Source organism: Salmo salar, chromosome ssa09, assembly GCF_905237065.1.
Source record: "Salmo salar chromosome ssa09, Ssal_v3.1, whole genome shotgun sequence".
NCBI lineage: Eukaryota > Metazoa > Chordata > Actinopteri > Salmoniformes > Salmonidae > Salmo > Salmo salar.
This window is the reverse complement of record NC_059450.1, coordinates 46,167,523-46,183,647: the sequence shown is the minus strand read 5'-3', so window position 1 is coordinate 46,183,647 and position 16,125 is coordinate 46,167,523. Positions and strand designations below refer to the sequence as shown.

At 44.8% G+C, this 16,125-nt stretch overlaps 1 protein-coding gene across 11 annotated transcripts in view; it reads right to left on the bottom strand.

Annotated features, from left to right (window-relative positions):
• Positions 1–16,125, bottom strand: part of LOC106611444 (mitogen-activated protein kinase kinase kinase kinase 5) — a 142,094-nt gene that overhangs the window by 27,377 nt on the left and 98,592 nt on the right. For all 11 annotated transcript variants that reach the window (XR_006771010.1, XM_045723721.1, XM_045723723.1 and 8 more), the window contains 8 exons: positions 12,616–12,660; positions 12,482–12,524; positions 8,435–8,575; positions 8,219–8,300; positions 4,256–4,335; positions 1,182–1,223; positions 562–646; positions 341–420 (listed from right to left, as the gene is read on the bottom strand). Coding sequence is in view for 10 of the 11 variants with exons in the window: in XM_045723721.1 (XP_045579677.1) it covers positions 341–420; positions 562–646; positions 1,182–1,223; positions 4,256–4,335; positions 8,219–8,300; positions 8,435–8,575; positions 12,482–12,524; positions 12,616–12,660 (598 nt within the window). In the remaining variant the exon portion in view is untranslated. The remainder of the gene's footprint in view (positions 1–340; positions 421–561; positions 647–1,181; positions 1,224–4,255; positions 4,336–8,218; positions 8,301–8,434; positions 8,576–12,481; positions 12,525–12,615; positions 12,661–16,125) is intronic.

Below are 16,125 nucleotides of genomic sequence, written 5' to 3'. Positions count from 1 at the left end.
GAGAGCCCCAGTACTGCAGGTCAAAATCACTGAGTCATGGCTTGGTTATCCCAGAGAGCCCCAGTACTGCAGGTCAAAATCATTGAGTCATTGCTTGGTTAACCCCAGAGAGCACCAGTACTGCAGGTCAAAATCACTGAGTCATGGCTTGGTTATCCCAGAGAGCCCCAGTACTGCAGGTCAAAATCACTGAGTCATGGTTTGGTTATCCCAGAGAGCCCCAGTACTGCAGGTCAAAATCACTGAGTCATGGTTTGGTTATCCCAGAGAGCCCCAGTACTGCAGGTCAAAATCACTGAGTCATGGTTTGGTTATCCCAGAGAGCCCCATGTGCTCCTACCTGTTCCATGGTGGCTTCATGCAGCTCATTCAGGTTGAGGGTATAGATCCCATCCTCTGTCCCAAATATAAGGTACTGGTCTAAAATAAAACAGTAGAAATATATTGAATAGTGTGTGACACACTCACTCAATGAAACGTTGTTATGTGTGTTTGTGTGTGTGTGTGTGTGTGTGTGTGTGTGTGTGTGTGTGTGTGTGTGTGTGTGTGTGTGTGTATAACCTTTGGTATCAGGGTGTATCCATGACGTGGCACAGTTGATTTTCAGTGGGCAGCCATCAAACACCTTGGAGAAACAGGCCCCCATCTAGAGCAGTGATATAGAGGAACAAATGAGAACCTAAACAAACCCAAATGTCTCCTTGTCCAAAGACTGCTCCCAGGGTAAAGAAGATTAAAATGTTTATTTTGGAGAAACAAAAATGTGTGAACTATCCATTTAAGTATGGTCTTTAGATGGATCATGTTTAAAATGTCAGCCAGGGTATTTTAAAAGGGAATTTGAGAGATGGATAACCACAAAACACACATGACCACAAAAACTACAGTCCGCTGTTATTATGCAGCTCACAGACAGTGTCGGGACAGCTCACAGACAGTGTCGGGACAGTGACGACAGACAGTGTCGCGACAGTGACGACAGACAGTGTTGCGACAGCCCACAGACAGTTACGACAGCCCACAGACAGTTACGACAGCCTTACGACAGCTCACAGACAGTTATGACAGCTCACAGACAGTTATGACAGCTCACAGACAGTTATGACAGCTCACTATATAGGGAATATGGTCTAAAGTATGAAGGGAATAGGGTCTCAGACTCATGGAGACGGGTCACTCACCAGGACTTTAGGAGTGGGCGGCAGGCCGTTGATGGCAGGTTTCTGAGGAGAAACAAATAGCCACACATCAGACTGGATGAGGAGAGGAGGACATACTTACAAAAAAATACAAACATATTAACCTTTAGTTAACTAGGCAAGTCAGGTAAGAACAAATTCTTATTTACAATGACGGCCTACCCTGTACAAAAGCGGACGACGCTGGGCCAATTGTGCGCTGTCCTATGGGACTCCCAATCATGGTCGGATGTGATACAGCCTGGATTCGAACCAGGGACTGTAATGACAGCTCTTGCGTTCCCATATGATTTGACTGTTTACTTCAAGCACACCCTTTCATTGTCTGCGTCTCAAATTACACACCGTTCCTATACAGTTAACCCCTTTATAGTGAATAGGTTAGCATTTGGGATGCAGCCTCAGTGTCATTATGTTATCATAGTCTTCTTAGTCAACGTTTTCAACAAGATCCACCATCATATTTTACAATAGGTATGTTTTTTTCTTCTTCTGCGTTTTCATTTCGACGCGAAATCCACCACTGGTATGCTTGGCCAAAAGAGCTTTGTTTTCCATGTCATCCAACAAAATGTAAACACATGGAGTTTACTAAAACGGCATTGACACTTGGATTGGAACTGGTGCTTTGGTCAGACGACATAAAAATAGACCTCTTTCACCAAGCACACCAGGGGTAGATTTGGTGTGGAAATGAGAATGCATCAGCAGAAAATAATCTCATTCCTACTGTAAAATATGGTGGTGTATCTGATGTTACGGGGCTATTTTCCTACCACTGGTCCTGGGGCCCTTGTTAAGGTCAACGGTATCATGAACTTTACCCAGTTCCAGGACATTCTAACCAAAAAACACTTGGCCACAAGGGGATATTCCAGCAAGACAATAACCCCAAACACACATCAAAATCCACAAAGGAATGGTTAATTTACCATAAAAATCAATATTATCTAATGACCATCTCAGTCTCCAGACTTGAACCCCATTGGAAACCTGTGGTTTTAATTGTAGAAGGCAGATGAAGAATATCAAGGATCTGGAAAGATTCTGTATAGAGGAATGGTCTAAGATCCCTCTAAATGTGTTTTCCAACTCATAAAACCAAAAAATCTCATATTAAAAACAGTTGAGAAAAGTATTACTTGTTAAACAAAATATATTTCTTTGAGCAATTGTATTATAGTGAACAAAAATATACACCCAACATACAACAATTTCATATAAGGAAATCAGTCAATTGAAATAAATTCATTAGGCCCTAATCTATGGATTTCACATGAATGGGCTGGGGTGCAGTCAAGGGTGGAACTGGGAGGGACCACCCACTGGGGAGCCAGGCCCAGCCAATCAGAATTAGTTTTTCCCCACAAAAAGGGTTATATTACAGACAGAAAGTGTGGATATTCCTGCTGTTAGCATTCCAATTCCACGCTCCGTCAAAACTTGAGACATCTGTGGCATTGTGTTGTGACAAAACTGGACATTTTAAAGTGGCCTTTAAATTGCCCCCAGCACAAGGTGCACCTGTGTAATAATCATGCTGTTTAATCAGCTTGTTGATATGCCAGACCTGTCAGGTGGATGGATTATCTTAGCAAAAGGAGAAATGCTCACTAACAGGGATGTAAACACATTTGTGCAGAAACTTTGTGAGAAATAAGCTTTCTGTGCGTACGAATAATTTAGGATTTTTTTTGCAGCTCATGAAACATGGAAACAACACTTTACATGTTGGGTTTATATTTTTGTTCAGTGTAGTATAACATTTAAAAAAAAAGAAATTATACAGTAATTTTTTTCACATGCTTATCAGTTTCAATTTCAGACCATTTTTAAGCAACAATATACAGTGCATTCGGGAAAGTATTTTTCACATTGTTACGTTACAGCCTTATCCTAAAATTGATTAAATTATTGTTTTTTTCTCATCAATCTACACACAATACCCGATGACAACAAAGCAAAAACAAGTTGCACACTTATATATATATAAAAAAGAATAATAACTGAAATATCAAAGTTACATAAGTATTCAGACCCTTTACATTTTTTATTTTTATTTATTTTTTTGTTGTCATTTAGCAGACGCTCTTATCCAGAGCGACTTAACAGTAGTGAATGCATACATTTCATTTTTTCTTTTTTTTTCCTGTGCTGGCCCCCCGTGGGAAGCGAACCCACAACCCTGGCGTTGCAAACACCATGCTCTACCAACTGAGCTACTACTCAGTACTTTGTTGAAGCAACTTTGGTAGCGATTACAGCCTCAAGTCTTCTTGGGTATGAGGCTACAAACTTGGCACACCTGTATTTGGGGAGTTTCTTCCATTCTTCTCTGCAGATTCTCTCAAGATCTGTCAGGTTGGATGGGGAGCGTCGCTGCACATCTATTTTCAGGTCTCTCCAGAGATGTTTGATCGGGTTCAAGTCCAGGCTCTGGCTGGGCCATTCAAGGACATTGAGACTTGTCCCGAAGCCACTCCTGTGTTGTCTTGGCTGTGTGCTTAGGGTCGTTGTCCTGTTGGAAGGTGAACCATCACCCCAGTCTGAGGTCCTGAGCACTCTGAAGCAGGTTTTCATTTTTTCATTTATTTTTAATACATTTACAAACAATTTCTATAAACATGTTTTTGCTGTGTCCTTATGGGATGTGTGTAGATTAATGAGGAACATTTTTGTAATCTAATCCATTATAGAATAAGGTTATAACGTAACAAAATGGGGAAAAAGTCAAGGAGTGAATACTTTTTGAAAGACGTTCAACAAGTAGATCAAATCAAATCAAATGTATTTATATAGCCCTTCTTACATCAGCTGATATCTCAAAGTGCTGTATAGAAACCCAGACTAAAACCCCAAACAGCAAGCAATGCAGATGTAGAAGCACAGTGGCTAGGAAAAACTCCCTAGAAAGGCCAAAACCTAGGAAGAAACCTAGAGAGGAACCAGGCTATGAGGGGTGGCCAGTCCTCTTCTGGCTGTGCCAGGTGGAGATTATAACAGAACATGGCCAAGATGTTCAAATGTTCATAAATGACCAGATCAGATGTACTCACAAGGTAGTCTTTCTTCTCCGTCCTCTGTGGTCGGCTGGGACGAGTACTGGGATTGTCTCCGTTCACACTGTCATCAGGATCTGGTGAAAGACACAAGTTACATTTTAGTCCTTCGGCAGACGCCCTTATCCACAGTCACAATCAGTGCGTTGAACTAAAGGTAAAACAACCACATATCATCATCATCATCGCAAGCAGGGGGGGAAGTCAAGAGTTATATTCTAGCATAGAACTCTCTGAGGGTTAAATTTAAGCAGTTAGGCCTGAGGCGGTATGGTATATGGCCAATATACCACGGCCAGGGGCTGTTCTTAGGGATACAGCCCTTAGCCAAGGTATATTGGCCATATACCACAAGGTGCCTTATTGCTATTAGAAACTGGTTACCAATGTAATTAGAGCAGTAAAAAATAAATGATTTGTCATACCCATTGGTATACGGTCGGATATAGCGCAGTTGTCAGACAATCAGCATTCGTAGCTTGAACCACCCAGTTTATAATCTAGCATAGAACTCTGAGGGTTATAGTCCCGGGTCGATGTCATGTAATAACAAGGAATTTCCCTCGACCATGCCAGTGGTGGTAAAAGTACCCAAAAGTCACACTTGAGTAAAAGTAAACATACTTGAGTCATTTCCTGTAAAAGTGAAAGTCAACCATTAAAAATACTACTTGAGTAAAAGTCAAAAAGTATTTGGTTTTAAAAATACTTAAGGATCAAAAGTAAAAGTATAAATCATTTCAAATTCCTTATATTAAGCAAACCAGACGGCACCATTTTCTTGTTTTTTTTAAATTTATGGATAGCCAGGGGTACGTCCAACACGCCAGTGAGTCCACCAGATCAGAGACAGTAGGGATGACCAGGGATGTTCTCTGTTTAGTGAGTCCTCCAGATCAGAGGCAGTAGGGATGACCAGGGATGTTCTCTGTTTACTGAGTCCACCAGATCTGAGGCAGTAGGGATGACCAGGGATGTTCTCTGTTTACTGAGTCCTCCAGATCAGAGGCAGTAGGGATGACCAGGGATGTTCTCTGTTTAGTGAGTCCGCCAGATCAGAGGCAGTAGGGATGACCAGGGATGTTCTCTTGATAAGTGTGTGAATTGGACCATTTTCCTGCCCTGCTAAGTATTTAAAATGTAACGAGTACTTTTTGTGTGTCAGGGAAAATGTATGGTGTAAAAAGTACATTGTTTTCTTTAGGAATGCAGAGAAGTAAAATGTGCCAAAATATAAATAGTAAAATAAAGTACAAATACCCCAAAAAACAACTCAAGTAGTACTTTCAAGTATTTTTACTTAAGTACTTTACACCACGCCCACAAATTGGGGTAAACAAACATTACATTTTTCTAAGTAGTGAGAACGCTCGGGAGAAGGCAATGTTGAAAAGTAATCTTCAGACATGTTGCACTTTTCTTAAATGCAGTTTTGTAATTGACTAAAACAACGAGACCACAAGAAAATTGTGTTTGAAAAAGGTCAAGTTTTTGCCGTGAGCCAATGGGGTAACCTAGGTAACCACCGGTTGCTTTCCTCACAGACGGGCAGGGCTGGGACGTTCTATCTATCTAATACCGACTAGGACTATATTATAGCATAAAACTCTGAGGGTCCCATCTCTAGTGTACAATCTGAGGGTCCTATCTCTAGCGTACAATCTGAGGGTCCTATCTCTAGCGAACAATCTGAGGGTCCTATCTCTAGCGTACAATCTGAGGGTCCTATCTCTAGCGAACAATCTGAGGGTCCTATCTCTAGCGTACAATCTGAGGGTCCTATCTCTAGCGAACAATCTGAGGGTCCTATCTCTAGCGTACAATCTGAGGGTCCTATCTCTAGCGTACAATCTGAGGGTCCTATCTCTAGCGTACAATCTGAGGGTCCTATCTCTAGCGTACAATCTGAGGGTCCTATCTCTAGCATACAATCTGAGGGTCCTATCTCTAGCGTACGGGATTCTATCTGAGGGTCCTATCTCTAGCGTACGGGATTCTATCTGAGGGTCCCATCTCTAGCGTACGGGATTCTATCTGAGGGTCCCATCTCTAGCGTACGGGATTCTATCTGAGGGTCCCATCTCTAGCGTACAATCTGAGGGTCCCATCTCTAGCGTACAATCTGAGGGTTCCATCTCTAGCATACGGGATTCTATCTGAGGGTCCTATCTCTAGCGTACAATCTGAGGGTCCTATCTCTAGCGTACAGGATTCTATCTGAGGGTCCTATCTCTACCGTACAGGATTCTATCTGAGGGTCCTATCTCTACCGTACAGGATTCTATCTGAGGGTCCTATCTCTACCGTACAGGATTCTATCTGAGGGTCCTATCTCTAGCGTACAATCTGAGGGTCCTATCTCTAGCGTACAATCTGAGGGTTCCATCTCTAGCATACGGGATTCTATCTGAGGGTCCCATCTCTAGCGTACAATCTGAGGGTCCTATCTCTAGCGTACAATCTGAGGGTCCCATCTCTAGCGTACAATCTGAGGGTCCCATCTCTAGCGTACAATCTGAGGGTCCTATCTCTAGCGTACAATCTGAGGGTTCCATCTCTAGCATACGGGATTCTATCTGAGGGTCCTATCTCTAGCGTACAATCTGAGGGTCCTATCTCTAGCGTACAGGATTCTATCTGAGGGTCCTATCTCTACCGTACAGGATTCTATCTGAGGGTCCTATCTCTACCGTACAGGATTCTATCTGAGGGTCCTATCTCTACCGTACAGGATTCTATCTGAGGGTCCTATCTCTACCGTACACGATTCTATCTGAGGGTCCTATCTCTACCGTACAGGATTCTATCTGAGGGTCCTATCTCTAGCGTACAATCTGAGGGTCCTATCTCTAGCGTACAATCTGAGGGTTCCATCTCTAGCATACGGGATTCTATCTGAGGGTCCCATCTCTAGCGTACAATCTGAGGGTCCTATCTCTAGCGTACAATCTGAGGGTTCCATCTCTAGCATACGGGATTCTATCTGAGGGTCCTATCTCTAGCGTACAATCTGAGGGTCCTATCTCTAGCGTACAGGATTCTATCTGAGGGTCCCATCTCTAGCGTACAGGATTCTATCTGAGGGTCCCATCTCTAGCGTACAGGATTCTATCTGAGGGTCCCATCTCTACCGTACAGGATTCTATCTGAGGGTCCTATCTCTACCGTACAGGATTCTATCTGAGGGTCCTATCTCTACCGTACAGGATTCTATCTGAGGGTCCTATCTCTACCGTACAGGATTCTATCTGAGGGTCCTATCTCTACCGTACAGGATTCTATCTGAGGGTCCTATCTCTAGCGTACAGGATTCTATCTGAGGGTCCTATCTCTAGCGTACAGGATTCTATCTGAGGGTCCTATCTCTAGCGTACAGGATTCTATCTGAGGGTCCTATCTCTAGCGTACAATCTGAGGGTCCTATCTCTAGCATACGGGATTCTATCTGAGAGTACTGAACCACTGCATGTGAATACTACAATAAATCTACACCACAAACACAGTTCGATACACCTTCTTTCCTTTGAATACATTTGAATTACTGACAAATACATTGTTTGAATAACTGATAGCTTGGAATAGAAGAGATTGTTTCAAATTTAGAGTAGGCGTATCCTCAATCAATTCAACAAGTGACCCAGACATACTGTAAGAGGACATGGTGAGGCGTGCGCGCACATCTGTCTGTGTGTGTGTGCGTGCGTGGGCGTGCGACAGTCTGTGTGTATGTGTGCGACAGTCTGTGTGTGTGCACGTGGGTGTGCGTGCGACAGTCTGTGTGCATGTGTGTGTGTGCACGTGGGCGTGCGTGCGACAGTCTGTGTGCATGTGTGTGTGCACGTGGACGTGCGTGCGACAGTCTGTGTGCATGTGTGTGTGTTTGTGCACGTGTGTGCGACAGTCTGTGTGTATGTGTGTGTGTGCACGTGGGCGTGCGTGCGACAGTCTGTGTGTCCTTACCAGGGTCTGAGGCTGTGGACGTAGATAGCAGATTGGGGCTGCTGCCGCAGGCTGACAGGTAGTCCGGACCAGACTGCTCCACCTTACAATTAAAATACCTTTATTACCTCAAACTTGGGAAATTCCTTTAGCATTTTAAGCTTCACAATGTCATTTAAAAACACACAGAACATCGTGAATATTCAAACATTGTAATAGAAAAACATAAACACATACCTTATTGCCCTGCTCTGGGGTGCTCAGTCTCCGGGGGAACAGGCCTGGACGTGGGCTGTCCTCTGAGCCTGGAAATCTCCTCACTGTCAAACACCTCTCATCACTCAAATCTGGCTCATCTGACAAACTGCTCAGATGAGGCTAAGAGTGAGAGGAGGAGAAGGAGAGGAAGAAGAAAACAGAGGAGAGGAAGAGGGAAGGAGAGGAGGAGGAGAGGCAGAGGAAGAGAGGAGAGGAAGAGATGAAGAAGAGAACAGAGGAGAGGAGGGAGAGAGAGGAGAAGGAAAACAAGGGGTTATGTACACGCCTGTTTGTCAGGTATATGCAGAACAGTGGCTGCAGTTCAAACACTTAAAAAGACACACCCTATCCCCTCAGCCTTCAAATGAAGTGGACACTTCTGATGACGTGTCATGACGTCTGACGAGTGTACACTTGCAGGGCAAGGGGACGAGTGGAGGAAGGAATGATTTTTAAAAATGGACTGCCCTTGGCCTGGAAATTTGTCACTCGTTCATCCCGCGATGATTCTGTTTTCAGCCACTGGTGGCTTGTGGGTGCTTTATATGTGCTACAGTCAATTATAATTGCATGTCTACTTATATTACATACATAAATATTAATATACGCCTACTGTATGATAGCTAGCAATTAATTAGCTAACTAACGTTAGCCTGCCTACTGTATGATAGCTAGCAAATTAATTAGCTAACTAAAGTTAGCCTGCCTAGCTAGAACTTCTGAAGAAAAATGTTTTATTTCTACAACTTCCAAAATAGTAGCACAATTTCTAACTTATTTGCATTTGTTTTTACTTACACTTGTATGTTAACTTCTCCATTGATGTTGTTTTTAAGTTTTGCCAGACTTAGCGGATGTACAATTGTGGTGAATTGAATTATGGGGAGTTTCAGGCCCCGGAGTGAACATAATTATACACTCACAAACTCGACTAACAACGAGGGCTGAGGGGCTTACATTACAAACTTCCCTTGATTGGCTAATCATTTGGACCACCCTCCAAGATGGCGACGGGGATTCCCCCGAGGGCATAAGGCGAGGGTAAGTAGATGAGGGTGTGTCTTTTAAGTGTTTGGACCACAGCCAGTGTTTCCTCTGGAGAAATGTGTAGCAGTGGGGGCAAACACCCTTGTTTTAGTGGTCCAGGGTCCCACTTGGATCATATGTATGTAAGAGGACTGAGAAGCTCAGTTCTAGTGACTTTAGAGGACATTCTACTCCAAAAATAATTAAAATAAAATGATGCTGACGCCATCTAAAATATAATTTACACCTCCAGAAATGAGCCCAATAACATATTGATAAAATGTTTTGTACAAATTATTTTAACATATTGGACCATCCATTTAGCCTATGCATGGTCCATATTATTATTATTGACTTGACTAGTTAACCTTTTTTTTAAATAAATAATACAAAAATATATTAGGCATGCTATTAGCAATAAGCATTATCACCTGTAGCCCAAATGATGCAGCACAGTGGCTATAAATAAACAGGCTGAAATATGGGGTTGCCTGTCAGCATTTTATTTATTTAACCTTTATTTAACTAGGCAAGTCAGTTAAGAACAAATTCTTATTTACAATGACGGCCTACACCGGCCAAACCCGGGACGACGCTGGGCCAATTGTGCGCCGCCCTATGGGACTCCCAATCACGGCTCTTTGTGACACTGCCTGGAATAGAACCAGTGTGTGTCTGTAGTGACGCCTCTAGCACTGAGATGCAGTGCCTTAGAACGCTGCGCCACTCGGGAGCCCAATAGGCCATTTACCCTATTGGGCTAATCATTAGCCAGATCTACCTACACGTACGCTACGGTCACAAGACGCGGGCCTCCTAATTGTTCCTAGAATTTCTAAGCAAACAGCTGGAGGCAGGGCTTTCTCCTATAGAGCTCCATTTTTATGGAATAGTCTGCCTACCCATGTGAGAGACGCAGACTCAGTCTCAACCTTTAAGTCTTTACTGAAGACACATCTCTTCAGTAGGTCCTATGATTAAGTGTAGTCTGGCCCAGGGGTGTGAAGGTGAACGGAAAGGCTGGAGCAACGAACCGCCCTTGCTGTCTCTGCCTGGCCGGTTTCCCCTCTTTCCACTGGGATTCTCTGCCTCTACGCCTATTACGGGGGCTGAGTCACTGGCTTAATGGTGTTCTTCCATGCCGTCCCTGGGAGGGGTGCGTCACTTGAGTGGGTTGAGTCACTGACGTGGTCTTCCTGTCTGGGTTGGTGCCCCCCCTTGGGCTGTGCCGTGGCAGAGATCTTTGTGGGCTATACTCGGCCTTGTCCCGGGATGGTATGTTGGTGGTTGGAGATTTCCCTCCAGTGGTGTGGAGGCTGTGCTTTGGCAAAGTGGGTGAGGTTATATCCTACCTGTTTGGCCCTGTCCGGGGGTTTCATCGGATGGGGCCAAAGTGTCTCCTGACCCCTCCTGTCTCAGCCTCCAGTATTTATGCTGCAGTAGTTTATGTGTCGGGGGGCTAGGGTCAGTCTGTCACATCTGGAGTTTTTCTCTTGTCTTTTCCGGTGTCCTGTGTGAATTGAAATATGCTCTCTCTAATTCTCTCGTTCTCTTTCTTTCTTTCTCTCTCTCGGAGGACCTGAGCCCTAGGACCATGCCTCAGGACTACCTGGCTTGATGACTCCTTGCTGTCCCCAGTTCACCTGGCCGTGCTGCTGCTCCAGTTCCAACTGTTCTGCCTGCAGCTATGGAACCCTGACCTGTTCACCGGACGTGCTACCTGTCCCAGACCTGTTGTCCCAGACCTGCTGGAACCCTGACCTATTCACCGGACGTGCTACCTGTCCCAGACCTGCTGTTTTCAACTCTCTAGAGACAGCAGGAGCGGTAGAGATACTCTCAAAGATCGGCTATGAAAAAGCCAACTGACACTTACTCTTGTGTTACTGACTTGTTGCACCCTCGACAACTACTATGATTATTATTATTTGACAATGCTGGTCATTTATGAACATTTGAACATCTAGGCCATGTGCTGTTATAATCTCCACCCGGCACAGCCAGAAGAGAACTGGCCACCCCACATAGCCTGGTTCTCCTCTAGGTTTCTTCCTAGGTTTTGGCCTTTCTAGGGAGTTTTTCCTAGCCACTGTGCTTCTACACCTGCATTGCTTGCGGTTTGGGGTTTTAGGCTGGGTTTCTGTACAGCACTTTGAGATATCAGCTGATGTAAGAAGGGCTATATAAATACATTTGATTTGATCTCAAATTTGATCTTTAAACTAGTTCGCATCATATTGATGAATTTGATGTCACAAAAAAACTTGCATAAACACAGTGAATATAATGTACCTTCCTGTTAGGGTAACCTGGGGTAACCTGGTAATACTTCCTGTACTTCTCACAGAAACCACTTCATGTCACAATATTTTCCCTGGTTGCCACTACTCTTGCGCAACCCCAAAATATAATTTGTCTGATCCCATTTTTTTTAAGTCACTCCCCAAAAATAATTTTGAGGTAGGGTGGTGTGTTAGCCCAGCTTACCCAGGAGTAGAGAAATAAATCAAGTACGAATGGAAAGCTGGGATCCTCCTCTTTTTAACAAAGGCCATTTTGCTGTTTTCCCCGCGATTGCAAGAATTGTTGTGTATTGACTGCTTGTCACAATTTATGTTTCACTCTCAATGGCAATGCGCCTCGAGAGGAATATCTATCTCACACAGAACAACAAGCCGACTAGGTAAATAGATAAACTATTCTACTATGTGATTGTCAGATTGTTCTATTCATTACTCGTTTTTGTTTGCAGAGGAAAAGTAAGCATCTTCTAAGTGCGCTTCGGCAAAAACATGATTTTTTTTCACGTTACATATTTTTGGGCCGTGGCGGCAATGATTTTGCCGTGGCGCAGCGCCACCGCTAAATGACTGCAGTGGAAACACTGATGCAGAAAACCCAAGCATATTCAGTGAATTAGGCTATACCTCAAAGTAGAAGAGGTACATTGGGCTCCGGAGGTACATTGGGCTTTAACTCTGGTGGTACATTGGGCTTTACCTTTGGAGGTAGAGGAGGTGGGATTCCTTGCTTGAGGGTCGACCTAGAATGGGAAGAGAACAAACAGTCAGGCAGCTGGCAGGGGATATTTGTGCGTCTGTGTGTGTGTGCGCGCGCGTGTGTGCAGCACTTACAGCTCCACGTCTTCAAAGGCATCCTCCAGATGGGCCATATGTCCCCTGGGGGAAGAGAGAGAATAGACAGATCAAAGAGAAGAGAGGGATCAGAGAGGACAGGTACAGAGTGTTAAGGGCCGGGTTGAAGTGGGGGACGTAATGTTACCATCAGGGTCGGGGTCAACTGAACTGAACAAAAATAGAAATGCAACATGCAAAAAATGTCATAAATTTTACTGAGTTAAAGTTCCTATGAAGAAATCAGTACATTAGAGCTTAATTAATTTAAAATCTATGGATTTCACATGACTGGGAATACAGATATGCATCTATTGGTCACAGATACCTTGAGAAAAAAAAAAAAAAAAAGGCCCTCACAGTCGGCCTCAGGATCTCGTCACGGTATTTTTGTGCATTCAAATACATTTCCATCGATAAAATGCAATTGTGTTCCTTGTCCGTAGCTTATGCCAGCCCATACCATAACCCCACTACCACCATGGGGCACTCTGTTCACAACGTTGACATCAGGAAACCGCTCGCCCACAGAACGCCAAACACGTGGTCTGCAGTTGTGAGGTAGATTAGATGTACTGGAGGCGGCTTATGGTAGAGAAATGAACATTCAATTCTCTGGCAACAGCTCTGGTGGACATTCCTGCAGTCAGCATGCCAATTGCACGCTCCCTCAAAACTTGAGACATCTGTTGCATTGTGTTGTGTGACAAAACTGCACAGTTTAAAGTGGCCTTTTATTGTCCCCAGCACAAGGTGCACCTTTGTAATGATCATGCTGTTTAATCAGCTTCTTGATATGCCACACCTGTCAGGTGGATGGATTATCTTGGCAAAGGATAAATGCTCACTAACAGGGGTCAGGACTATATGATTCCAGGGTAATGGGCAGGAATCAGAGCGAAAGGAGAATGGACTCTATGATCCCGGGGTAAAGGGCGTTGGTCAGAGAGAACAGGAGTCTGGACTGTATGATTCAGGGGTAAAGGGCGTTGGTCAGAGAGAACAGGAGTCTGGACTGTATGATTCAGGGGTAAAGGGCGTTGGTCAGAGAGAACAGGAGTCTGGACTGTATGATTCAGGGGTAAAGGGCGTTGGTCAGAGAGAACAGGAGTCTGGACTGTATGATTCAGGGGTAAAGGGCGTTGGTCAGAGAGAACAGGAGTCTGGACTGTATGATTCAGGGGTAAAGGGCGTTGGTCAGAGAGAACAGGAGTCTGGACTGTATGATTCAGGGGTAAAGGGCGTTGGTCAGAGAGAACAGGAGTCTGGACTGTATGATTCAGGGGTAAAGGGCGTTGGTCAGAGAGAACAGGAGTCTGGACTGTATGATTCAGGGGTAAAGGGCGTTGGTCAGAGAGAACAGGAGTCTGGACTGTATGATTCAGGGGTAAAGGGCGTTGGTCAGAGAGAACAGGAGTCTGGACTGTATGATTCAGGGGTAAAGGGCGTTGGTCAGAGAGAACAGGAGTCTGGGGACTGTATGATTCAGGGGTAAAGGGCGTTGGTCAGATAGAACAGGAGTCTGGACTGTATGATTCAGGGGTAAAGGGCGTTGGTCAGAGAGAACAGGAGTCTGGACTGTATGATTCAGGGGTAAAGGGCGTTGGTCAGAGAGAACAGGAGTCTGGACTGTATGATTCAGGGGTAAAGGGCGTTGGTCAGAGAGAACAGGAGTCTGGACTGTATGATTCAGGGGTAAAGGGCGTTGGTCAGAGAGAACAGGAGTCTGGACTGTATGATTCAGGGGTAAAGGGCGTTGGTCAGAGAGAACAGGAGTCTGGACTGTATGATTCAGGGGTAAAGGGCGTTGGTCAGAGAGAACAGGAGTCTGGACTGTATGATTCAGGGGTAAAGGGCGTTGGTCAGAGAGAACAGGAGTCTGGACTGTATGATTCAGGGGTAAAGGGCGTTGGTCAGAGAGAACAGGAGTCTGGACTGTATGATTCAGGGGTAAAGGGCGTTGGTCAGAGAGAACAGGAGTCTGGACTGTATGATTCAGGGGTAAAGGGCGTTGGTCAGAGAGAACAGGAGTCTGGACTGTATGATTCAGGGGTAAAGGGCGTTGGTCAGAGAGAACAGGAGTCTGGACTGTATGATTCAGGGGTAAAGGGCGTTGGTCAGAGAGAACAGGAGTCTGGACTGTATGATTCAGGGGTAAAGGGCGTTGGTCAGAGAGAACAGGAGTCTGGACTGTATGATTCAGGGGTAAAGGGCGTTGGTCAGAGAGAACAGGAGTCTGGACTGTATGATTCAGGGGTAAAGGGCGTTGGTCAGAGAGAACAGGAGTCTGGACTGTATGATTCAGGGGTAAAGGGCGTTGGTCAGAGAGAACAGGAGTCTGGGGACTGTATGATTCAGGGGTAAAGGGCGTTGGTCAGATAGAACAGGAGTCTGGACTGTATGATTCAGGGGTAAAGGGCGTTGGTCAGAGAGAACAGGAGTCTGGACTGTATGATTCAGGGGTAAAGGGCGTTGGTCAGAGAGAACAGGAGTCTGGACTGTATGATTCAGGGGTAAAGGGCGTTGGTCAGAGAGAACAGGAGTCTGGACTGTATGATTCAGGGGTAAAGGGCGTTGGTCAGAGAGAACAGGAGTCTGGACTGTATGATTCAGGGGTAAAGGGCGTTGGTCAGAGAGAACAGGAGTCTGGACTGTATGATTCAGGGGTAAAGGGCGTTGGTCAGAGAGAACAGGAGTCTGGACTGTATGATTCAGGGGTAAAGGGCGTTGGTCAGAGAGAACAGGAGTCTGGACTGTATGATTCAGGGGTAAAGGGCAGGTGTCAATGATTCATCTGAAAATGTACCACAAATGCAGTAGCCTGTGGCGGGAAAAAACACACATTGATTAGCTAATTTGTTTGTTTGGTAAATCAATAGTAATACAGGAAAAGGCACAAAGCAGAGCATGGGAATATGCAACAGCAAACGACTGGTTCTCAAGCAAGATGTATACATACAATTCTCAGTAAATATTGAACTAAACTCTAGTACATGGGAAACAAGTCTATTTCAAACAAAACCCTACAGGGTTCACCGGTTTATGTTAAAGTTATTTACAATGTAGCTGTCGGTCGCCATGGTGAAATGGTGCTGGAGGTTACAACTAATTTAAGAGCCCTGTCTGAGCTTGTTAAATCCTGGCTATTAACACCACTTCCTGTTTGTGTCTGTCTTAAAGGCTTACAGCATGAATAGCAGTTAAATTCACAGCCTCCTATGTCTGTCCTTCCGTCTGTCCTTCTGATTTTCCCCACTGTTTGTCTGTCTGCACCTCAATTAGGAGCACACATCCATCACCTCCTCTGAGGCTGGCAGGGTCAACAGCTATAACACAGCCCACATGGCAGGGTATGAGGATGGGTATGAACGGAGCACGGCAGGGTGGCACACATCACTGCACCGCACACAGCCAGACCACAGCAGCTGCCTCTACCCATCAGGCCGGGCTGCCACACAACAGTTAGCGGAGGGGTAGAGTTAGTCATGGGAATGGTTTTACCACAGGGTG